This window comes from Sardina pilchardus, chromosome 24 (genome assembly GCF_963854185.1).
Source record: "Sardina pilchardus chromosome 24, fSarPil1.1, whole genome shotgun sequence".
NCBI lineage: Eukaryota > Metazoa > Chordata > Actinopteri > Clupeiformes > Clupeidae > Sardina > Sardina pilchardus.
In genome coordinates, this window is record NC_085017.1 from 15,735,702 (window position 1) to 15,759,717 (window position 24,016).

Genomic DNA, 24,016 nt, shown 5'->3' on the forward strand with positions numbered 1-24,016 from the left:
GCGCTCTGGGTGCTGGCCAGCCGAGGCCTGGCCCGGGTCGCTGGGCGTCCGTCCGTGAGAACCTGCCGGCTGGGGATCTGGCTTTTTGCGCCGTCTGGCCCTTAATTCACACTGACAGCGCGTACAACATTAGCACTGCGCCAAAGGAGGAGGCAGATAGAAAGAAAGAGAGAGAGAGAGAGAGAGAGAGAGAGAGAGAGAAAAAAGTTCCACAGCACCAACAACACACACACACACACACACCAACACACAGACACACACGCACTCCCCTCTGCCTGATCTGTTTGGCTGCCATGGCCCCACAGCAGACACAGATGCACCCTGCTCTGCACTAATTCTCCCCCTCTACCCTTTCACAAAAAAAAATTGAAAAAAACAAAAAGAAGAGAGAAAACTGACCCAGTTTAAACAGACGCTAACTGAGCTAAAAATGAGCCCGTTGCTGAGTGAGCCACTGTTACAAGAAAAAAAATAAAACGACAATCACTTTGTGGCATGAGATACAAAGACAAGTGCATATAGGAAAGCAGTATTAATAGATTTCAAAAGCTACAGAGATATGGAGCATAAGGACAGCTATTAATATTTCAGAAAGGCGGAAGAACTTTTGGACGCTTTTTCAAAACCCCTTCCTGCTTTGAGGGACAAAGCGTGCCTTGATGTGACAGGCTGTTTACTAAAAATAGGGCGATGGAATTTTTTCCAAGGTTTGTTGGCTGAGGGACAAAATACACTCTCTTAGGTAAATGACTACCTCATACAAGGTAGACGTTTCACTTCAACTCAAATATTCTGTATTATCAATTAGAAAATAAGATAATCTTAAATGTGACCTTTATGATTCTACAAAACATTTGATTTGGGGTTCCATCAAGGTATGCAAAGGAGAACTTTTAAAAGTTCCTCTTTAGGACATGGCGAAGAGGAACTGTGTTACCATAGAGTGATTGTCAATCTCTGAAACTGTATATTGCAGTCACCTCTCAAAGCCCTGCCATGAGGAACCTGGCATGAATTAATTATGACTCTTTAAAGTCTATTGCAGACAGGCTTTCAAATATCACCCAGTCATCACCTCACTGCCAACATTTCAACTCAAGCACTTTTCCCCAGCACTGTTAGCCATTCTGAATCACCCTAAATTTTCATACCAAGCACCAAAAACGACTGACGCACACATGCAAATACAAGACTGAAGGTCGGTATGGATTTCCATAGCAATGAGTATTGATTCGCTCCGTGTGCCAACAGCATTTTTTGAGGCGAACTTCTGTTCGAGGGAGCTGATTTAGTGTAACACTGACTGCTGGAATTACCGCCGGCACGGTTTGCCTCATCTCTAGCCCATAACCATCGCTCACGGTGGCCATATCTTGCGGCGAGATGAGGGGGGGTTCATGGGAATTTTATACGACCCTTGCCAGATTAAGACAACAAATCAATGAGCTGTCTGGCGATGACATTGAGACACCCCCCTTTCCCCGACCCCTCGCTCCATCAAACAGACCCACATAGTTTCTTGCCATCACAATGTCTTGAGTGAGTCTACAGTGATTTGTGCACCGTTATGCCACACGCCGTATCGTAATTCAGTCCCACTGCCTCAGCCTCCTTTCGGTTGAATATTAATAAGATCCAAAATTAGACTAGGCCTACACCTCCTTGCCCTTATTCTTCATGAGGAAGTGGCCTCACTCCAAAAAAATAGAATGGGCCACAGCTATAAATAGAAGCATCATCCAGCAATCCATATTGATCCCAGACTCAGCGAATGTAATAAGCTCCTGGGTTTTGCATGAGAAGCTGAGATTTTTTTTTCCGATTTCGAGACAAAGTACTGGCCTCTGCTACCTTGCTGAGTCAAAAATCCAATTAGCCACACATCCCAAAGTGCTAAATCATATGTAAGAGGCTCTGAGAACATTTGATCCCTTGTATCAACTCATTCCTCATTCACTGCAATTCTCAAGGGGCATTACTCAGTGTTATATAATGCCTTCTTCATGACCCTTACTGGAAATGAAATGGCTGCACAAGGTAGAGACACTTTGAGTATGTTTTTTGTCTTTCTTTTCTCTATGGCTCCAGATTCAGAACACAATCCTCTATCAAGTGCTCCAGGTAAGAAGCCATTCAATCCCAATTCCCTCTAGACTACCTCAAGGCCTCTGTGATGTGCTTGGACTCCTAAGTCCGACCTAAACAAATGCTTTTGGGTGCCACATGCATTGGCAGCCGTAAACTCAGGGACTCCTGATCCCCCCGAGGCATTAAAAAAGTTGAGAGAGGCCACTGTGAGGGGACAACAAAGTGCCTGTCAGGATGCATAAGCCGCCTATCCCGCTATCTGGGCCTCAATTTAGCCATCCCACTCTCAGGCTTTGACAAACAGTCTCTCTCTAGCAGCACATCACAGCCTTGGCTATGAGGGATATTAGGATTTATTTTCTACTGTGGACAAACAGTATCAAAGTAGGGGCTGGACAGAGAGAGAGAGAGAGGAGCGTCATAGAGCAAGGGTCTTATTAAGGATAAAGAAGAAAGAAGAAGCCAGAAGCTCTCATCTTTTGCAGGACAGACACTTGCTTCCTTAACACCTAACTTTCTCATCGAGAGGCTTATCGTCAATTAAACTACAGTAATATCAATATAAAAAACAAAGATGACAAAACATGTAAACATGCTTTTGGTTGCACGTAATTGCACTTATCACAGGTAGGTACTTATCACATTTTGCGGTACCATTGTAGGGGGGTACATTTCAGCTCTTTGTGCAACTGAGGGTGCTCTGTAACACCACTGCATCATGAATCATTCTGAGCAGCGACACGGTCCTATTGTATCATGTCTTCCCATCTCTAAAGCCTCTCTCATACTGCAGGGTCATTTGCTTTAAAAAAATATATTGTGTTCAAAAACTGAACAAAAAACATGCCCATTGCCCCCCCATTAACTCAAGATGCCAACCTCTCAGGCGAGTCTGGCGGTGGCAGTCCATTCATAGATTTCACAGAGGTATGGCCTGGAGTCTGTCAGTCGAGAGCAGCTTAGTCAGTGTGATTCTCAGTAGGACTGAGATCTGAGGGGGGTTAGGGGCTTCGCTAATGACTAGGCTACTACCTCCAGGCTGTGCAAACTAGGAAATGTTGGGATGGCTGAATCAGCTGACGGAGGAGGGTGTTTCACTTGGGAACCTGCCCTTTCCACCACTCATGACTGCCAGCCGCAGTACACCACCCGACCTCTGGAGGGGGTGGGTCATGATGACACAGCAGCACTCACTGGGCTACACACACACACCAGACAGTTGCATTTACATTACACTTATTCATTTAATGGATGCTTTTATCTCAAGCGACTTACACATGTCATATTAGAAGGGCTGTTGTCCCTGGAGCAACTCAGGGTTAAGTGCCTTGCTCAAGGGCAAAACCATGGAAGCCAGATATTGAACATACAACTGTTACCAACCTACAATTACCAACCAATCTTCAGAACCCACAAGGTCTTTTGGCCCTGTCTTACTGATGACCATTCAAAAAATATAATTGAAATCTAAACAAGTATTTCCCATTATTCTAAATGTCCTACTCCTTGTTTATGAACATGTAGTAACAAAGATTGAAATCACTGTGTAATTCCTATGAGAATTTACATGAAAACCAATGACTTTGATTTTGCTGGAATGTACATAACACATCTGGAACAACAATGTGTACAGTGACTGTACAGAAGATACTCATACTGACAGGAAAGAGAATATACCTTCAGATATCAAGGAGCTGTAATACTATTCTAGCATGTTAATAATTAAGCATAATTCAAAGAAACGTAAGTTTCCAAATGCTAGAAGGGCACATGGAGAGAGAGGCCGATCTTGCTGACAATGCTAACCTATAAAGAAATACGATATAATTGTAGCCAAAGAAGTATAATTTGTGGATTCGCTCTGAGATTGAAAAGCCACTACACAATTGAATGAGCTAGATCAGTGGTGTCAAACTCATATTAGAGACCTTGTGGGGGCCGCCAATGCTATGGTCATTATCATTTTTCTGCATGGGTATCAGAGAGTAGTTTGAAGATATGCTCCTCTTAAACAGCACTTTACTATGCCCACTTATGAGCAAACAAGTACAAATGAACTGCTATCATTTCTCTCTTGAAGTACTCTAACTCCATGTAAGATTTTTCAGTGTTTTCCTTCCTGAGGATGGTTGCAGTTCTATGTTTAATCAATGTGTCATATGATATATTGCTTATTATACATTGTTGAAGACAACTGGACGTGAATATTTTTTTTCCTAATTTCCCCTTCCTACCCAAAACATCTGAGGGGCCATATGAAACCTGCTGGCAAGCTGGTGGACCCCCCAGGCTTTATGTTTGACACCCCTGGGCTAGATACAAATCGATCTGGTCGTTTTTGTGTAATCCTGCTGCTAGACAGACAAGACGGAAAAATCACATCATAAACATAACCTTCTTGGGAGAAGGTAACAAAAGTTCAAATCTGCCATTATGTTTTCTTTCTGCCTGTAATGTCTGAAAGGGATGGGGGGAAGAACACACCATAATGAGGCAAAATACTTTGGAGTATAAAACCGGAAACTGCACGTTTGATCAGCTTCAGCATTTCACCTGCTATGAATCATTAACACCATCTGCTTACAGTACAGTCCATCTTTCGGTGTGTTCTGCTTCCTCAGCAAGTAGAGAAAATGACATCAGGCCTGTGTCTGAAGTTCTTCCATGGCTCTAGGCTTAGCGTTACCATAATGATGACACCAGACATTCACCTGTCCAGTTTCTGAGACACACGTTTGAGGTAAGAGGTCATCCTGGCTGGTGGTGTACTAATCAACCTGAGCAGACAGACCCTCCAACCAAATAGTGTCACTATTAAGATGACAAGTATCAGCCTGACCTACCTGGCTCAGGTTTGTAAAAATGAATGACTAGTCAGCCATAATGGAATATTATATTGCCCTGGACCAAGTTTGCTTATATTATTCGCTGTTACTGTAAGTCTCAGGAATAAGCACATGCTGTTCAATTATTTTACCGACGAAAGTATGTCGTGATAACCCTGATTATCATCAAAACAGGTTGATACCTTCGCAACCTGAAGATTGTAACGTATGTTGAAATGCATGCTATTTGAACCGTGCTCCATCATTTCCAAAACAAAACGGGCCACGAGTCTGGCACACAGGTATCCGCACGGCCAGTGAGTATTAATCAGGCGAAATGTCATGTAGGCTACCTGACTACCATAACGCTGTGGTGAGGATGATGTGGGCCAAAATCACAGGTTGGATTACCAAAAGTGTCTGACACGTAGACAATTCGAAAACACACCATCATCTCAACCGCTGGAGCGAGTTTGTTAGCGGACTGATACCAATGATAAGGAACCGGTTTGTCTTTGTCTAACATGCACATGATTCCTCACACTTGTCTTGTATTGACAAACCACGCATCTTGAAGTTGCATACTTAAAACAACAAATCTGCACACCTACCTCGCATGGGATTCTGAATCCAGAGAATGCCCCCTATCAGGTGAGGTGATTGCCCGAGCATCATGTCTGCAACTGCTTATACGCGTCTGGCTTTCGGTGGATGTCCAGTCGTACGCACGCCTGGCAAAACTATTAAGCAAGGTATCAATTTCGGCCGTGTTGCTGCAGGTTAGCCCCCATGGTTCAACTCCTGGGGAGTCACGATTACACAAAAGGGCCTTGGTGAGGGCTTAGGTCGACACGTTGTGGTGCCTTGCCAATAAACAGCAGGTTTTTATTCCTATTCTTAACGCTTCCAGGTTACCGAGAGGACAGCGCGAGCTAAAGTTACCAACACTTGTCAATTATATTACGAAACATGTTGCACTATTAGACTATGTGCATCAGTTGGTTGTGCACATAGTATAGGCTACTAACGTCCAGCAAACGCGTTGCTGCTGGATTTCTGACGATTTAACCTATGTACTTTTCGAAATCTCAGTGCATCTCTCCAAATGCACCGCTTTGTCCATGCATTATCGACGAACGAGTTCGCTGAGAAAATGAAGACGCTCAATGATACACAATATTCGCTAATCTTCAAAGAATGTGACTCGGTTCATCTCAGCTCATGCAGGCTCCATTCAGACCATCACAGTAATGTATGCTGTGGACGTGTACTAGGAAGACAAAGATCTGCTGGAGAGCCGCTACTAACACTAGCCAATCATAGACTAAGCTCGCCGGTCCAAGCATCCACGCTTGACTGTGCACCTTGTTTTTATCATGGTCGTACAATTCATCCCTCACTGCAGAAAAACAGATATTTGTTCAGTTCGGAAACGCCACATAATAGTTTGCCATGCTTACCTTCAACAGCCATTCTGCTAGTTCTCCAATTCGTTCATAATTCACGCGGGCGCAATTTTGTTGTGTTCAGTCTATCCTCATTCTACACAATCGTGTCGCTTGTTAACACTTGCTGCAGGCAAGCCACTGTCAAGTGGTGCGCACCGCAAAGAACTGAACGCTGTTTGCTCGGAGAATTGTGGGGGCTGTAGTTATTTACCCAAGGTGGGTCTGTGCGAAGGGTGAGGCTGTAATTGGTCAGTTGATCAGTGATGGGAAAGGGCTGCACACATGGCAACAGAGAGATATTGTAAGATAGAACACTAGTTCATACAATGTGTGTGTTTGGGGATCTTTCTCTCTCTTTCATGAATGCAGGGAACACTGTGTAGCACAAAAGCAGTGAGATCGAGTTGCATGTAAAGAAAGATAAGTTTGTTTGGAGAAGTCGGTAGAGCCAGTTCGATTAGTTTCTCTCCTTGCTGTGACGTCTGTGCTGGTGGATGTAAGCAAAAGAGGAATAAAATAGTGCACGGACTCTGTGATTCGCTATCAATTCCTTCCACATTATAGCCTACTCGCTTTACACACTCACCGGCCGGGCCTAGCGGTCTGATTACTGTAGTAGTAGTAGTAGTAGTATTATCCATAGGCCTACAGATAATATCCTTTAGCCTTTGTTTTCATGTAACAAATATAATAAATCATTTTTAATCTAGATCTATAAAATATAATAGCTCTAATCGCTATTATTTTTTCAGTGGTGAAGATGACAGGAACCAAGTTGAACACCATTTCTATCCTGGGTGCAGAGGTCAAGGTAGGCTAGTTGGAGAGCTACAGATACCTGCCTCCCCGACCTTTGAACATCGCAGGCCAGATTCGAAGAATAACATTGTGACAAAGTTGTAAGCCCCAGATTTCATTGGAAATACTGGTCACCATGAAGACAATCATTACTCTTTTATTATTCTATTGTTATTGTAGAGTCGAGATTGTTTTCCATCTCATGGAATGTGACGCATTAATAGCAAGAAGACAATGCAACAGATTTAAGGTGTAAAATATATGGACACAAAGACAAGTCACTCAACGCCTATTCAAAAGCATGAGGCAAACTGTTTGGCAGTACACGGGCCCAGGGTGATTTTCTGTGCTTCCATACTGTGGGTGTTTGAACTTACACACTCTGCTGTAGGATTGTGTAGTCCTATTATAGTGCATATCCTGCAGATGTCACAGTAAGCTTCTGTCAAAATAAGGATCCTGACAGAATATCATACCTGACCTTATCGGTCAGTTCTCAGACAGACAAACTGTGCTGAAGGCAGAGGAGCTTTAGTGCTGACTCAGATGTTCTGGGCATGCGTCTCCTTGTCTTCACAGGTGCGATGGATTACTACTCGTTCTCTCCGCCCGTGGGCAGAGGCACTGGCACCGCCTATGCCATCTCTGGAGACGGACGTAGTTAGATTACAAGTTACTTTAACCACAGTCCGAGTGTGGGAGCAGACCAATAACCAGATCACTGGGTAAAGACTTCAAAGGTGAATTTGTCTTGACATGAACCAATCTGAATATTGCCATAAAGTGACCAAAGCTGCAGCTCCAAACAATTTAGCTACCTTGTCTAGGGTTTAATGTTTATAGCTAAAACCTGAAAGCTACTGTATGTGTTCCATATATTTTAATGGCCGGTGTGGCCACAGTTACCATGAAAAAATATTCTGATTACTGATTCGGTCTGTCATATTTCAAAACCTGTATGTTGCATTCAATTTCATGTTAAATGTGACAAAGTTGTAAGCCCCAGATTTAATTGGAAATACTGGTCACCATAAAGTTGAACCAGAAGGACAAACATTACTCAATTCTAGAGTCATTGTTGTTTTCCATCTCATTAAATGTGACGCAATAATGGCGAAAAGACAATGCTACAGATTTGAGGCGAGCAAACACAAAGACAAGTCACTCAACGCCTATTCAAAAGCACCAGGCAAACTGGTATAAACGTGTGTGTGTCCCTTAAACTCCAGTGTTCTGCATTAGTCTCCAGTCTGTAAAGTTCTCTCTCAGAAGACATTCTAAATCTCACACTGCAAAGACAGTCTGACGGTGAGTATACTTTCAAATAGGTGAACTCTTTATCTCCCTGCCCCGTATTTCATTGTTCTGTAGCTATTTTGAGATCAGTTTAGTTGTGGGTAAAACAACCAGGCTGAACCAGGCTGAATAACTTTTCTGGGAGTGTCAAACATCAGTATAAGAAAATAGTATTTTCAGAGAGGTCTTCCAATTTGATTCATTAGTATTTTAGCAAAGGGTTCATATGGAGCCTTTCTGAGCATCCATGGGATGGGTACAGATCGATTTATTATGTAATAATGTTACAAATACATGTACTTAATTGTAGAAACTGAATGCAATTCATTCCATATCCATTCATTTCAGGTTTGTAATGATTGCTTACTCCTTGTGTTATTCATACAGATGTTCGGATTCGTGGCTCTGTCTCTTCTGGTTGCCAGTACACTGGCCCAGGGTGAGTATCTGTGCTTCCATACTGTGGGTGTTTGAACTTGAACTTACACACTCTGCCGTAGGATTGTGTATAGTCCTATTATAGTACATATTCTGCAGATATCACAATAAGCTTAAGTCAAAATAAGGATCCTGGGGATCCTGACAGAATATCATACCTGACCTTATCAGTCAGTTCTCAGCCAGACAGACTGTGCTGAAGGCGGGAGCTTTGGTGATGACTCAGATGTTCTGGGCATGCGTCTCCTTGTCTTCACAGGTGCGATGGATTACTACTCGTTCTCTCCGCCCGTGGGCAGAGGCACTGGCACCGCCTATGCCACCTCTGGCGAGGGACGTATCACCGCGGTCCGAGTGTGGGAGCAGAACAATAACCAGATCACTGGGTAAACATCCCACAGTCCCTGCATAGGTTATATGCTATAAGTTATCTATACTCTTAGGGATGGAAAATGGTGCTGTATAGAAACGAAAATGCTCTATTTTATACAGTATATGGCACACCTAAATGGTTATTTAAACCATTTTGAAGCGTTCATAAAAGGAACCCCTAAAAGGATTCTTTAAAAGCTCTTTTTAAGAGTATAAGTTATGTGTTTTGTATTATATTTTCATTTTGGATGTACCTCTGATGCACATAAATAAGCTTTTATTAAGTCCTATGAATTACTGTAATTAGATTAGTCATGCCATCATGCACATCAAGATCTTGATATTCAAAAGTTGTTTATTCATTTTCTATATTTATTATTGACTGGCTTCTATTCTGCCTGTATAGGTTTCAGCTGAAGTATGGTTTCGCCTGGACTCCTCGTATAGGCCGCAATACCAGCAGCAGAGTGGACATATCTCTCTTTGACGACGAGGCCATAGTGCAGGTGTCGGGAAAATACAACCCTAACAGATTCATACAGCAGGTGCTGTTTGTGACCAGCAGGGGGCGCTTTCTCTCAGCTGGGCAACCCAGTGGACTGTCCTTCAACCACTACCCGACAGACAGTGGCAGCGAGCTCCGCATCTTGAGTGGCCGCTTCGACGCCAATGGCATCACCTCTCTGGGGGCTCACTGGGCGAGAGTGGACGCGTCCAACGGCAATGCACTGGCAGAAAGACGGAGCTAACTCTCATGTAACGCGGATATAAATGATTGTGAATTCCTCTGGAAATGTCACACTGAAAGTCTTCAAATCTCAGACTTCTTGGAAACTCTCAGCTCTCCACTTTCAACTCTTCTGTTTTTGTCAGCATAAATCCTATTTCTTATATAAACGCTATACCCTGCTGAAATCTGTATAATCAAACCTTAAATGGGTTCTGAAATAAATTTAAGCTTTGAAATGTAATTGACCTTTTATTATCTTTTACTGTGTATGCTGAAATTTGATATGACAAATTACTACGCAAAGACCAAACACATAACACATGTTTGGTGTTTATTATCTATAGCTTATCTTACCTGGGAATTGTCATTACGTATTGGACTGCCTCTGATAGCAGAGAGATAGGAGATGAACGTGATATCGGAGAAGAGAAAAGGAAAGAGGAAGAGCACTGTATTGTACTTCTCCCTCCATATATGATGCCTCTATATAGTGCTTTAACAATTTATCACACATATAATTAAAAAATCCATAAAGTGGATTGATAAAGTAAAAAAATAGAATAAATATCGGTGGTAAACCCAACTGCATAACCTCAAAAAATCCCTTATGGGATTTTGCATAAAATGTAATAACCTGCAAATCACATAAACCTATGTTTAGTTGTAAAAAGAACATACAGTAGACATCATATCAAAATGTGAAACTGACAAATGATTGTGCTTCATGAAAAAAATATATGAAAAAAAATTCATTTTTGAATTTGATGCCAGCAACGCACTTAAAAAAAAAATAGAGATGGGAACAAAAAAAGGCTGGGAAAGTTTGTAATGCTAAAGGAAGCTAAAGGAGGAACAATTATGATTGGGTATCCCAGAGGGTCTTTGTATTATGCCCTCAATGGTGCCCTCCAGGCAGCGCTGCCTTCCCCTCAGTTTAGGGGTAGGATGAGGGTTGAGAGGGTTAGGGTTAGGAACAGGGTAAAGGTAGTGCCTTTTAGGCTGTGCTGCCTGGAAGGTGCAGTTGGGGGCAAAAAACACCATTGAGCCTCCCAGAGAGGCTTACAGAGAACACCGGTTCTGGCTGTAGCCTACAACTGAAGCGTTCCGCTCGTGTTACGTCTCCCGCAGCAGTTGGCTTCACCTGAGGTGATAGCTATGCAGACGGAACGCTTCAGTTGTACAGCCAGAGTGCCATCCCTGATAATATCTCAGAAGTGAAGATACAGAGCTATCCGTGACTCTTTTAAAAAGTGTGTGAGAAAATATTGTATATTCTTTTATATTGCAAATAATCATATAATTCAATTATATAAAGCAACAGTAAAACGAGTAATAATCCTCAATGAAAACAAAAAGTGTATTTCGTCATCTATCATTGAATACAAACAGTCCAGATACTGTTGTATTCGAACAGTAGTGAATGGCTGTGATCTTCAGGACCTCCAATGACACTGCATCAAAAACAGACCTGTTTGTGAAAATCGTTGCATGGGCTCAAGAAAGCATCCAATGGTCATTGTCTATGAACAGTTTGGTGCTCCATCTAAAATGTTCAAAGAAGGCTCAAAACCGATCCGCTAAAAAGCCTTTATCGGGCAAGGATGGGGAAAATGTCATCCTCAAAACTTTAGCAACTACAGCGCCCTCCACAATTATTGGCACCCCTGGTTAAGATGTGTTCTTTAACTTCTAATAAATTCATTTTTTTTCCAAATAATATAGGACCACAATGAAAAAAAGCGTAAATCCAACCTTTAATACAAGTGCATTTATTTAGAAGGAACAAAAATCCCACATTAAGAAATAATTATTTTACATCAAATCATGTGTGCCACAATTATTGGCACCCCTGATGTTAATGCTTTGTACAACCCCCTTTTGCTAATAAAACAGCACCTAATCTTGTCTTATAATGTTTCACAAGATTAGAGAAAACAGAAAGAGGGATCTTCGACCATTCCTCTTTGCACAAAATCTCCAAATCAGCCAACGACCTGGGTTCTCTCCTCTGCACTCTCCTCTTCAACTCACCCCACAGGTTTTCAATGGGGTTGAGGTCTGGGAACTGAGATGGCCATGGTAGGAGCTTGATACGGTGTCTGGTGAACCATTTCTGTGTTGGCCATATGTTTAGGGTCATTATCTTGCTGAAAGACCCAGTGACGATACATCTTCAGCTTTCGGGCAGAGGCCACCAGATTTTGATTTAAAATGTCCTGGTATTTCAAAGCATTCATGATGCCAATCACCCTAACAAGGTTCCCAGGTCCTTTTGAAGAGAAACAGGCCCACAGCATCACCGATCCTCCCCCATACTTCACAGTGGGCATGAGGTGCTGTTCTGCATACTCATCTTTTTGTTACGCCAGACCCACTTAGAGTGTTTGTTGCCAAAAAGCTCTTACTTTGTCTCATCTGACCAAAGAACACGGTCCCAGTTGAAGGCCCAGTACCGCTCCAGACGTTTGTGCTTATGATTTTGAGTGAGAAAGGTTTTTTTCCCTGCATGCCTCCCAAACAACTTGTTGGCATGTAGATAGCACCTGATGGTTGTTTTGGAGACTTTGTGACCCCAAGATGCAACCATTTGATGCAATTCTCTAACAGTGAGTTTTGGAGATTTTTTTATTTCTCTTACCATCCTCCTCACTGTGCGTGGTGGCAAAATAAACTTGCGTCCTCTTCCAGGCTTGTTTACCACTGTTCCAGTTGTTTTAAACTTCTTAACGATTCCTCTGACCATAGATATGGGCAGGTGTGTGAGTGGCTATTTCCTTATAGCCATTGCCTTACTTGTGAAGGTTGACACACATCTGCCTTACTTGAACTGTGTGTTCCTTTGTCTTTCCCATGTTGAAGAGAAATGGCCTCTGTGTCACTTCATATTGATAGCTCAGGGAAACAGGATGTTAAGAATTACTAATTAAATGTTCCTACATACTCTGATTGACTTTGTAAACTACTGTAGAAATGACAGAAATGACAGAAATACTTTAATTACATTTATTTCCTAGGAATTGTTAGGGGTGCCAATAATTGTGGAACAGGTGATTTTATGAAGAATAATTATTTCTTAATGTGGGATTTTTTTCCTTCTAAATAAATGCACTTGTATTAAAGGTTGGATTTTACGCTTTTTTTCATTGTGGTCCTATATTATTTGGAAAAAAAATGAATTTATTAGAAGCTAAAGAACACATCTTAACCAGGGGTGCCAATAATTGTGGAGGGCGCTGTATCTGTCTACCCAGTTCCAAATACTAGAAGAAGAAGTGGTACAGGACAGTGGTAAACATGAATGTACCAACTGTTTCAAATGTGTTGCTGGCATCAAAAATGAATATGTTGTCTAACTTGTCTAATCTAATATGTTATTTTGCACTATCCCCGGTTAAATATATGGTTTCCACAGAGTGTGTTAAGGTAGTTTTATCCTGTTTGGTTCTTTGGGACTCCAGAATCAGATTAAGATTTGGTTCTGGCTGTTCTCAATACACAAACAGTACTGTAAGTTATACAGTACAGGCAAGCCACACTAAACACACATAAATGAACAGGCAATAAACAGGTAATATAAAAGACAAAAATAATGAACAGTGTGGAGGGCAAGTGTAACATAATGTGCATTATCTATCGTATGAGAGTGATGTAGATATATTTCTCTGTAAAACGGTAAAAAATGTCCCGCATAGATGCTGGTCAGATATACTGTAAGTAGGGAGATGGAATCAGGAAATGTAGCCTACTGCTCCTGTGACTGGTTGTTCAGGTTAGTGTATGCAGGGAGGATCTTTAATGACGTTCGTCTCTGTCTGTTTCCATTTGCTAGTTCGAGGAGGTGAAATGCATTAATGGAACCATTAACATGGCTTGAGGCCAAGTTTATTTTGCAATAAATCCCTGTGTATAACATGTGCGATTAGTTACATATACACCTGTCATTATCTTGTTACTACACCTATTTCCTTGTTCCACTTCTCAAATAGCCTACGCTGCCTATACATAGTGGATGTTATTCCCCATGGATATTTTCTCTTTTGGTTGCTTTTATAAATGGAATATTGGCCAATTTAATTTGACCATTTTTTAAAAATAATGCAAAAAACCCTGTTTAATGTCAAAGTAAAAGCAGATTTCTAGAAAGTAATGTTAATTCGTTAAAAAATATATAATGCAAAAGAATGTGTGGATAGGTCTCAATTAGGCTAGGGGGACTACGGATGTAAATTAGCCTAAGGCTAACTCTGGTACAGTGCATCAAATGGAAACATTTATGTTAAAAAAAACTTTACATGGTCCCTTACAAATAAAATGACAAAAACAAACATCTGGAAACTGCCGTTTTGCTCCATTTTTTTTTTTTTTTTAACTGAGCTCTGTCAGGTTAGAAAGGAATCTCGTGTAAACCGCTCTTTTCAAGTCCAGCCACAGATTTTCTATAGGATCGAGGGCTTTGACTTGGCCACTCAGATCATTCACCTTGTTGTTTTTAAACTGTGTAGTTTACAGTGTATGCATCATGCTGGAAGGCAAATCGTCTGCCAAGGTGTAGTACTCTTACAGACTGAATCACATTGTCCTCCAGGAATTCCATATATTTGCTGAATTCATTTTACCTTTACCAACCTTCCAGGGTTTGCTGTTGAGAAGCATCCCTACAGGATGATGCTACCACAACCATACTTCAAATTAGAGATGGTGCATTTGTGATGATGTTTAATGTTTGGTGTCCTCCATCTATCCTGATGGCCAAAAAGATAAATGTTGGTCTCATCATACCAAAGAACTGTCCTCCATTTGACCTTGGAGCCTTCCACAAATCTTTGGACGAACTTTAGTTGAGATGTGATAAGGGCTTTGCCACTCATATTTAGAGCTTTGACTGGTTAAGAACTCAGGTAGTATGAGTTCCCTTAGTTCCTTCAGAGTTGTCATTGATGTTGTGGTGGCGTCCCTCATCAGTATTCATCTTGAACAGTCTCTCAGTTTGTGGGGATGACCTGCTCTAGGCAGATTTGCACATTTGTCATGTTCCTTACAGATTCCTTAATGATAGATTTCACCGATTAGCATTAAGCTTTGTATCTTTAGAAAACCAGTCATGTTTTTGAATGGTCGTGCATAATCATTCCCTCATTTTGCCTTGAGATGGGAGAAAAACGGATTTCAATGTTGGACTTCCTGCTTTCAATGATGTAAAAATCATAATTTTACATCATTGAAAGCAGGAAGTCCTATTCATGGGTTTCATTGAAATCCGTATTTCTCCCATCTCAAAGGTGTTGAATACTTTTATAGGCACTGTGGACAACTGATCAACTATAAGTACAACTGAGTATTAATTATAAATCTTAATTTTTATCATAAAACCTGTGGTACAGTAAATAGTGATGTTTTATGTTCAACACACTTTTCTGTTATTTTATGTTCTACTGAGACAGATCCACCCCAAAAATGGTGTGATGACACACAAGGGATATGGTTTCAGTGTATATACAACTAAGCCATTGTTTCCTCTGTATACTGGAATATATATCTTAACTCAACACAATGGCTGAAAGTCCCCGCCAAGTCTGAGCATTGTCTTGACTGGAAAACATGTCGCAATTAGTAAATGTCCTTTCTCTTGTTTCTGCCATACTGTAATAGAAGTGTTTTGCAATGACCTGTCGAACAATGGATGAGTAACCTGAACTGTATACACTGAACATGACTATTGACTAAAATACAGTATAAATGTAAGCAGACAGAAGGCAAGTAGACATCATTCAGAATCTCCTGCTCAGAGGATCATATCCAACTTCTCCTTGGACCCTGAACGTCTACAGAGTCGGTGAGTGCCACAAATCCCAAGATGTTTTAAGGCTGTGTATTTTAAAGTATTAATTAACAAAGAAGCACCTTGAACTACACTTGCGGCTAGCTTTAAGATTGGTTACAGCTGTGCTTATAACTTTACGAACCCATGCTAAAGTTGACTAAAAAGAGGAATAAAAAATATTGTGGAAATTGATCTCAATGCCTTAATTAAGAAAATGTGGAATTATCCAACGTTTAAGGACACCAATTTTCTTTTTGAATGAATAATGTGCTGTAAATAAATAGCAGTTATTCCTTGAGATATAGGGGCATAAGTATACACACCCCCTCTGATGAATGGTGTGACTATGTGGAGCTATTTCAATTCCAAAAGTCATGGGAACTTTATCAGGATGTATTTTAGAATAGAATAGAATAGAATATATACTTTTTTGATCCCGTGAGGGAAATTCGTTTCTCTGCATTTAACCCAATTTAACCGAATTAGTGAACACACACAGCACACAGTGAACACACAGTGAGGTGAATCACACCCTAACCCAGAGCAGTGAGCTGCCATGCCCAACCAGTGGCGCTCGGGGAGCAGTGAGGGGTTTGGTGCCTTGCTCAAGGGCATTTCAGCCGTGGACTGGTCGGGGATCGAACAGGCAACCCGTAGGCCATGGCTGCCCCAAATATTATCCTGGATCCATGAAATAAATGGCCTTTAAAACATAGAAATCTGCCTGTCTATGGGAATTTGATATAGGGGTGTGTATACGGTATATTTTAGTCAACTTTAGCATGGGTTCATAGACACATGAGCACAACTGTAAAATACTGTCTTGACTAGGCCTACTTGAAGGTCATGGATGATACAGGTGAAATTTAGAATTATTCATAGAGCACTGTTGATTTCAACAGAGAGCCGGCTAACACAGGCATTTGCTACTGTACATTTATTCACACATCCTTACTTATGAATATGAACGTGTCTTATTGAATGTTGATGTGAAGGTCATGTTGTGTCTTGTTGCAGACATGTTTGCACTGCTGGCCCTGTGTCTCCTGTGCTCGACCGCCTGGGCTGAGTGTGAGTATATAGCCTCCTTATAGACATCTCTAGACAGGCCATGAACCCTGGCACCGCCGCACTGCTCGCATAATCAGCAGCTGACTGCCATCAAACGCATGCAGTGAGTCAGTCCTCACAGCAGCAAATGTCGGCAGGAAACGGCGGCGGCGGGCGATGGTGTGACACCGTCAAAACCGCGCACGGCACGGCGCCGGGGGAATGAGCTGTGAAAAAGCGGGTGATAATGAGGGTTGCTATGGCAACGGGGGGGCGATAACGTTTCCTGACGTGTGAACAACTCTCCTCTTGTCTCTCACAGACCAGTCGGATCGGTACTCTTTCTCTGTACCCGTGGGCAGCGGCACCGGAAGCCAGTATGCCACGTCTGGATACGGCCCCATCACCGGTGTCAGAATGTGGGAGCGGAACAACAACATAGTCACCGGGTAGGCAAACTTAGAACGCCATGCTTACTGTAGTTATCTGATTCCATGTGTGTTGTACAGATCAAAACAAATAGTCTACTAGGCTGTCAGAGGCAAACTTAGGATGCCATGCTTACTGTAGTTATCTGATTCCATGTGTGTTGTACAGATCAAAAACAAATAGTCTACTAGGCTGTCAGAGTTGTAGAATACTTAAATCTACTTTTGTAGTTTATGTTTAAAGAACTAAATAGAGATCTGCATGTTAGCCATGTTTGGCTGTTGCTTTTGGAAGATAACAAGAGCAAAGTCTCTAGCTCCAAAAATGGCCGCCATCCCTTGGTCATTTATATCACCTTCTCTATTGTTGCTGTTCCTGTCAAAGAGGGAAGTCAGCTTTACTGTATAGCTGAGACTTTTAGCCCTCTCTACACTGAGAATAACCTGCCTCTTATACAACTGATCGCTTTCAGATTTCAGCTGAAGTATGGCTTCGCCTGGACTCCTAGGGTTGGCCGCAACACATCTGACGGTGTGGAGATGTCCCTCTTCGAGGGCGAGGCCATCGTCCAGGTGTCAGGGAAGTACAACCCCAGCAACTTCATCTACCAGCTGCAGTTTGTGACCAACAGAGGTCGTTTCCTGTCCGCGGGTCAACCTCTGGGCCTGTCCTTCACTCACCTCCCCACCAACAGCGAGAGCGAGTTGAGGATCCTCAGCGGCCGCTTCACCAGTGCGGGCATCACCTCCCTGGGTGCCCACTTTGCCAGCGTGGACGAGACGTATGGCGCAGGAAACACCACTGGCATGATGCATCTGAACTAGGTGCCACCCTTGATTCTCATATCAAGCCCTCGTATGAGTCCTTATGTACTCATAGATATACATTCTGATGCAATATCTTTAATTTAATAACTTTATCCTGTAAAATCGGTCAAGATCAGTCATCTCTTATATCAAGGTCTCATACATACTAATAAATGTCTTACATTCTGATGCAATATCTTTAACTTAGTCCTTTAACATCTGTCAAGATCAGTATTTTGTATTTTTGAGTTAACATTTTCTCATATTGGGTTCATATAATGCCCAAGCTGGTTGTGGTTTGGCGCATGAAAAGTGCTATGAATCAATAGTTTACTTGAGAAACTTGATTATGCGAGTGTCCGTCATAAAATGCTGTGCATTCACCTCAGAGGGCTTAAAGACAGATCTAGACAGTGATGCAATTTCCCGTGCTTTTAATCTCACCAAATATGTATTAAATTATGACTGATTGAAAGACATTAAACTTGCATTAAAAAGCAAAGTCTGTGATGACCTATGATGACACACCATATTAAATGTTTAATTTAATACCTTTATTTTAAGATTCACATGAGGGAGAATCAGCGTTTTTAATTATGAAAAGTATTTTAGGACTTAATCACAGACCAATCTGTGATGATTTACTTTCAGAAAGAGCTATGGCGGGGGACAGTTTTAAAGGAATATTAATGTGATTTTCAAACTGAATGTTGCACTTTTCAAAACCAAAATAGACAACAAACATTCCTTGATGCAGATGGGCTCCATTTTAATTAATCTTCTTAATAAATCACTTTTTAATTATAATGAACTCTGTGATAAAATCAAACTGACCCTTGACTGACAAAGTTGACAAAGCTGTACAATAGAATGTCATCCACTTCCACTGGGAAAGGGCTAAGAAGTCTAACCCTAATTCATTCACAGAGGCTATTTTGATGACAATTTAATAATTTCACAGCTTTGCCGATTGGAGCATGGGTTTATGCCAATACAAGTCAGAGTAGTGGACTCACACAGGAAATAAGAGTGCCTATTGAAAGAAATCTGGCAGTATGCCGATGATCATTGTAAATGCAATTTCACAGAAGAACATTTTTCAAAAATTCATTTCAAATTCACAGAAGAAAGAATTTCTCACACAGAATGTGCATGTGATGATCTCTCAGCTCCCCCATGGAAGACAGATTCATGGACTCAGTGCACACTCATGTCCATTAGCAACAGAAAAGGTAGAGAACAAAATAAGTGCAGAACAATTTCCCAACTTTAGCTACTGTATGTTATATGCATTTGGACGTGAAACACAGACACATTCCTGAGGACAGATGTGTGTCAGTCATTCCAAAATTCCAAAAGATGGCCAACAGGCTTGTGGGATCCCTGAGATAAATTGAATCGATCCAAGAAGAAAGCTCCCTTCAGATGGATATACTGCTTCGAGCAAGCAGTTAAGTCGGGCCATTCTTCTCAGTTCTCTTCTTTTAATCAGAAGTGCCGTTCATGGCCATGGGAAGCACTGCCCAGTGGGTGGCGATAGAGGTGAGACCTCCGTGGAAGCGTCCACTCAGGAACCGGAGCTCGGCCATTGGATGTTCGGGGTACATGTTGAAGGTGGTTCCAGATGGCTGTCCAGCAATGATGCAGCGCCCTCTGCTGGTGACGATCATGATAGACTGGATGTAGTGAGCAAACTTGCCGGAGATTTGAACGATGAACTCGCCGTCAAACAGCTCAATCTCCTGGGGGGTGCCGCTTACATAACCAGCAACTTGCGACCATGTGAACCCATAACGGAGCTGAATGCTGAATGATAGGAAATAAAATCACGAAACATGCAGTGAAACAGAGCTGATGACAGAAACATTTTTTTGTTTGATAGTTTCCCATAGTGATAAGGCCCAAACAGGCACCATGCTAGTATACCCCAAGTGCCAGACTCATTTCATTAAGGGAATAATTCATCTGGGACAAATACTGAATTGAACCTTGAACCTTGATCAGATTCACTAGTAGTTTGTCTCACCCTCGGACGTGTCCATTGTAGTTCTCCCAGATCTTGACTGCAGTGATGCGGCCCTCCCCTGTAACCGTGAAAGAGGTCCCAGATCCTGAGCCCACGGCTGGGGAAAATGAGAAGGTCGAAGCTGGAAAAGAGACAAAGCAAACAGAACTTTGTCACTAAAAACTTCAAATTAATGCTTCAACATGACCCCTATTTACATTCCACTGCACTTTCAACTAATTTTGAAATATGCCCTTTATTGTATCAAAATTAGGTATATCAGTATATCAGAATAGAAAGAATAGAATATATACTTTTTTGATCCCGTGAGGGAAATTCGTTTCTCTGCATTTAACCCAATTTAACCGAATTAGTGAACACACACAGCACACACACAGGTGTGTAGGTGTGGTCATTTCCTCTGACTTGTGGTGGACATAAAACAATTTGATCATCCCAGAGGATAGTTTCCTCTTTTTTTACAGTCAACTATAATGGCACTGGTTTACATTATCAATACATTGTCATTATATTGCATAATGCTTGTTAGTATTCATGGATTGGAGCAGGTTCCTTTCCACAGGTGTATAAAATCAAGCTCCTAGATTCTGAATTCAGACTGCATGGTGCTTGATTAACCCACCTGTGGAAAGGGACCTGATGAGACCCATGAATTGGTTGCATAAAACATGATTACATGCATCTTATGCTAATTATTGTATGCGTATGCATCCATGCTAATTATACAATAGTTATAGCAAAGATCCTTAAATACCCCGTCTCTGGTTATAGACAACAACTGACAACTGGGAATATGTGGTTAATGGTATGCGTGGTCAATGTGCAGTTTAGTTTAGTTTGTGTGTGTGTGTGTGTCTGTCTGTGTGTGCGTGTGTGTGTGTGTGTGTGTGTGTGTGTGCCACTTACGTGCAGCCCAGGCAGCAGCCACGAGAACACTGAAGACAATCAGAGCCCGCATGCTGTAATAACAATAATACTTTTTATTTATATTGCGCTTTACATCAAATAAATGATCTCAAAGTGCTAAGAACAGTACTGTAGAACAGTGGGTCAAAATCAGCATTTCTGAACTATTGATTTCTGCACTGAGAGACCTCAATGTACACTGCCTTGAAATCAGAAAAACAAATAGAATAGCTATATCATGGAATTACCTACCTTGTTGACTTAGTGCACAGACCAGACTGCAGGTAAAGAAAAAAAATCAAATGCAAAAAAAAAAAAAGAATGCTATTTCATGACATTAAACACATGCATGTATTCATTATCAATTATATTATATACATTATTTGCATTAATGTATTATTTAGAATCAATTATATTGTCATGATATATAAACTAGCCTAAATAATAACCATGATCATAATGTTTACAAAAAGTCACATGAATTATTTTGATCATTTTCAAGATTGCTTGCAATTAATGAGTGAAGGAAGATGGAAGGAACAAAGCTGATACTGTACCGATGATGAGAGGAGAGAGGGGCTAAGGTCCTGCAATCAGGTTAAATCAACACATGAGAAGCTTGCGAGCACTCCGAATGCTCAAAGCAAGGCAGTGAGCAGAGTTTTATAGTATACTGTAGTGTGTGTGTGTGTGTGTGTGTGTGTGTGTGTGTGTGTGTGTGTGTGTGTGTGTGTGTGTGTGTGTGTGTGTATGTGTACCTGTAAGTGTGTGTGTGTGTGTGTGTGTGTGTGTGTGTGTGTGTACCTGTAAGTGTGTCTGGAAGTCCACAGCTGGGCCTTCCAGATTTTTTTACTTTGCATATTTTAAATAATTATGTGTAGGTGGAGGGTTTTATAGGCCTATCTAGTAAGATAACAGAAACAGAACCCACTGGTTTAACTGGTTCTTAGACAAACACTAATATTGAGGAAGAAACATAGCAATGGAACAATGCCTTGTTTCCTTGTTTTTTTTTGATAAGACATCCTTGTTATGAAGCTATTTGTTGTGGTTTCCAGCACAACTCATCTTGAGGCACCATACCTCAAGTATGTGTGTGTGTGTGTGTGTGTCTGCCTGTCTGTGTGAGGATCACATTTTTTCAGTCCGGTATCTGTCACCCATACTGTCTGGCATAATTTCCTCATGTGATCTTTTAGAGACACACATTAGTGATTACTTGTGTACTCTTGATTAACCTTGATGCCCCCAAGGTCAGTCAGGCATGGACAGTGGAAGTATTTCAAAGCATTCTAGCCCTTTCACTTTTTTCACATTTTGTGATGTAGCCTGCATTGTCTCGGCTGTGCTTAGGCCAGCTGGAGGTCCTGCAAGCTGTCGAGTCGACTAGGATATCTGGAACCAAAACAATCAGTCAGTTTCTCATCTCTGGTAAATGCACAGCTACTTTTTGTAAGTTACATTTTATTATTATTTTTGTTTGTCTGCAATCCTCTTTAAATCCCTTGCTGATAATATTATTTCATGGTGTTCACAGAGTTCACATTCCATACTCTCCTCAGTGACAGGGGAACTCTGATGACTAATTCTAATGAGGTACACGGTAACTTTCCAGATGACAGCATTTACGTCAGCAAGCTATTTTTATGAAGATGGAATTCCTCTGAATTCCAGCCAATGTGCAGGAAGACAAAAAAAAAAACTTCCTCATTAAAGGCTTATGAAATAAATTATGAAATTAATTAACAATTATTCAATGCATCTATCTATCAGTGGTGGTTAATGAGGTTCTCCTTCCTTGCAGAAATTTGAGTGTCATGAAAAGCGCTATATAAATTGTTGTTGTTGTTATTGTTGTATTTCCTTCTATGTTGACGGGAAAAGTTGTTGCATATTTCAAGAGACAGCATGGGGTGACGAGAAAGCATCAATCAGGTATTAGCATTCTAAGACTCATCTCATATAAGGAATGCATCACTTCATGTATTATAAAGGAAAGGATTAAAGGTAACAATTCAGTTACAGTTAAACCAGCTTTACCCAGTTAAGACTGTGTAAGGTGTACTGCAAGCTCCTGTTCTGCAGCAGATAAAAGACAAAGATCAGTCGAGACAAAAAACATCCAGTCGAAACAACTGAAAAGACAATACAAACAGCTACAGACTGTGAATTACAGACATGCAGGGATGGGCCGTATATATGATGCATGTATTTAAAATATTAAATACACAAGTACACAATTTTATAATACACAGATGGTATTTTTGTCATTTTCATTTTATTGGGTTGAAGAAAATGGCTTCATATTTTGTATCAAAATACTTTAATGGCATATTTTTGTAGTTTAAAAATACTGCCAAATATTTTTGCCAAAACCAATATTTTTAAACGATGAATGTAGCTTCTGACTGGTGCTGACTTAATTTGCCCAGATCAGAACATTGAGATTCAGGAAGATGACCCAATCCATTGAAGTGATTGCCCTGCAACATTGCTCATCAAGCAACACAATGCAACACCATCTAGTGCATACTTATACAGTACAACTGAAAAGGTTATTATCCCACCTGATCAACAGTGTTACCATTGCAATACCAAGCATTCTGGTCAAGCATGGACAATGTCAGAGACTTCATTCTTCATATCATATGTAAGTGTACCATGAGTTTGAAGCCCTTATTCATTTAAGGTAATAGAACTGCACTGGGTTGCTTTCTGTGGTTCTCAATATGTTCAGTGGTTAGTTTGTACCATTTGAGATCAGACCATGAGATCAGAACAGGCAGGTCAGCAGAGTTGATTGTTTGTATGGCTCACTCTCAAACACGGTCCACTTGATCAACAGTCAGTGTAGCCTACTGATGAAAGAATAGATTGAATAGACATATATGGAAGGTTTGCAAAGTGATTCCATGCACTCTTTAAAGAGTACTTGTGGCATTTTCAAAATGCAAAAAATAAAGTATTTCATTTTGATAGCTGT

The 24,016-nt window shown here is 41.1% G+C and overlaps 4 protein-coding genes and 1 long non-coding RNA gene across 6 annotated transcripts in view; 3 read left to right on the forward strand and 2 right to left on the reverse strand.

Moving 5' to 3' along the window:
* samd12 (sterile alpha motif domain containing 12) overlaps positions 1-6,449 on the reverse strand; it is a 70,487-nt gene extending 64,038 nt beyond the window's left edge. Inside the window, exon 1 of one of the 2 annotated variants that reach the window (XM_062530186.1) lies at positions 6,374-6,449. In XM_062530186.1, the coding sequence (XP_062386170.1) occupies positions 6,374-6,386 (13 nt within the window). In that variant the 5' untranslated portion in view covers positions 6,387-6,449. Of the gene's footprint in view, positions 1-5,524; positions 5,818-6,373 lie in introns of those variants that run through there. The other variant, XM_062530183.1, reaches the window with a different exon arrangement.
* Positions 5,469-8,005, forward strand: LOC134073193 (uncharacterized). The gene is made up of 3 exons (XR_009937250.1): positions 5,469-5,564; positions 7,114-7,172; positions 7,739-8,005. It is a non-coding gene; the product is annotated as an uncharacterized LOC134073193 (long non-coding RNA).
* Positions 8,006-8,306: 301 nt separating this feature from the next.
* Positions 8,307-10,180, forward strand: LOC134072902 (zymogen granule membrane protein 16-like). The gene is made up of 4 exons (XM_062529780.1): positions 8,307-8,467; positions 8,843-8,894; positions 9,153-9,279; positions 9,672-10,180. Exons 2-4 carry the CDS (start codon positions 8,843-8,845, stop codon positions 10,012-10,014), a joined length of 522 nt encoding a protein of 173 aa, XP_062385764.1. The 5' UTR covers positions 8,307-8,467; the 3' UTR covers positions 10,015-10,180.
* A 5,588-nt stretch (positions 10,181-15,768) lies between these two features.
* LOC134073025 (zymogen granule membrane protein 16-like) lies at positions 15,769-18,705 on the forward strand. The gene is made up of 4 exons (XM_062529956.1): positions 15,769-15,828; positions 16,834-16,887; positions 17,189-17,315; positions 17,768-18,705. The coding sequence occupies exons 2-4, from the start codon at positions 16,836-16,838 to the stop codon at positions 18,117-18,119; spliced, it is 531 nt and encodes a 176-aa protein (XP_062385940.1). The 5' UTR covers positions 15,769-15,828; positions 16,834-16,835; the 3' UTR covers positions 18,120-18,705.
* A 140-nt stretch (positions 18,706-18,845) lies between these two features.
* On the reverse strand, positions 18,846-21,719 carry LOC134073026 (zymogen granule membrane protein 16-like). Its single transcript, XM_062529958.1, has 5 exons — positions 21,591-21,719; positions 21,286-21,311; positions 21,034-21,086; positions 20,128-20,248; positions 18,846-19,907 (listed from the first exon to the last, which is right to left on the reverse strand). The coding sequence occupies exons 3-5, from the start codon at positions 21,083-21,085 to the stop codon at positions 19,586-19,588; spliced, it is 495 nt and encodes a 164-aa protein (XP_062385942.1). The 5' UTR covers position 21,086; positions 21,286-21,311; positions 21,591-21,719; the 3' UTR covers positions 18,846-19,585.
* Positions 21,720-24,016: the final 2,297 nt, after the last annotated feature.

Bases quoted from the DNA above. Each gene is read 5' to 3' on its own strand.
- LOC134073025 (XM_062529956.1), top strand. From the start codon at position 16,836: ATGTTTGCACTGCTGGCCCTGTGTCTCCTGTGCTCGACCGCCTGGGCT. The intron at 16,888-17,188 runs GTGAGTATATAG...TGTCTCTCACAG, and splicing joins CTCGACCGCCTGGGCTGAGT to ACCAGTCGGATCGGTACTCT. The intron at 17,316-17,767 runs GTAGGCAAACTT...GATCGCTTTCAG, and splicing joins AACAACAACATAGTCACCGG to ATTTCAGCTGAAGTATGGCT.
- LOC134072902 (XM_062529780.1), top strand. From the start codon at position 8,843: ATGTTCGGATTCGTGGCTCTGTCTCTTCTGGTTGCCAGTACACTGGCC. The intron at 8,895-9,152 runs GTGAGTATCTGT...TTGTCTTCACAG, and splicing joins TGCCAGTACACTGGCCCAGG to GTGCGATGGATTACTACTCG. The intron at 9,280-9,671 runs GTAAACATCCCA...CTGCCTGTATAG, and splicing joins AACAATAACCAGATCACTGG to GTTTCAGCTGAAGTATGGTT.
- LOC134073026 (XM_062529958.1), bottom strand. From the start codon at position 21,085: ATGCGGGCTCTGATTGTCTTCAGTGTTCTCGTGGCTGCTGCCTGGGCT. The intron at 20,249-21,033 runs GTAAGTGGCACA...TCTCTTTTCCAG, and splicing joins GGCTGCTGCCTGGGCTGCAC to CTTCGACCTTCTCATTTTCC. The intron at 19,908-20,127 runs GTGAGACAAACT...CCTATCATTCAG, and splicing joins TACAATGGACACGTCCGAGG to CATTCAGCTCCGTTATGGGT.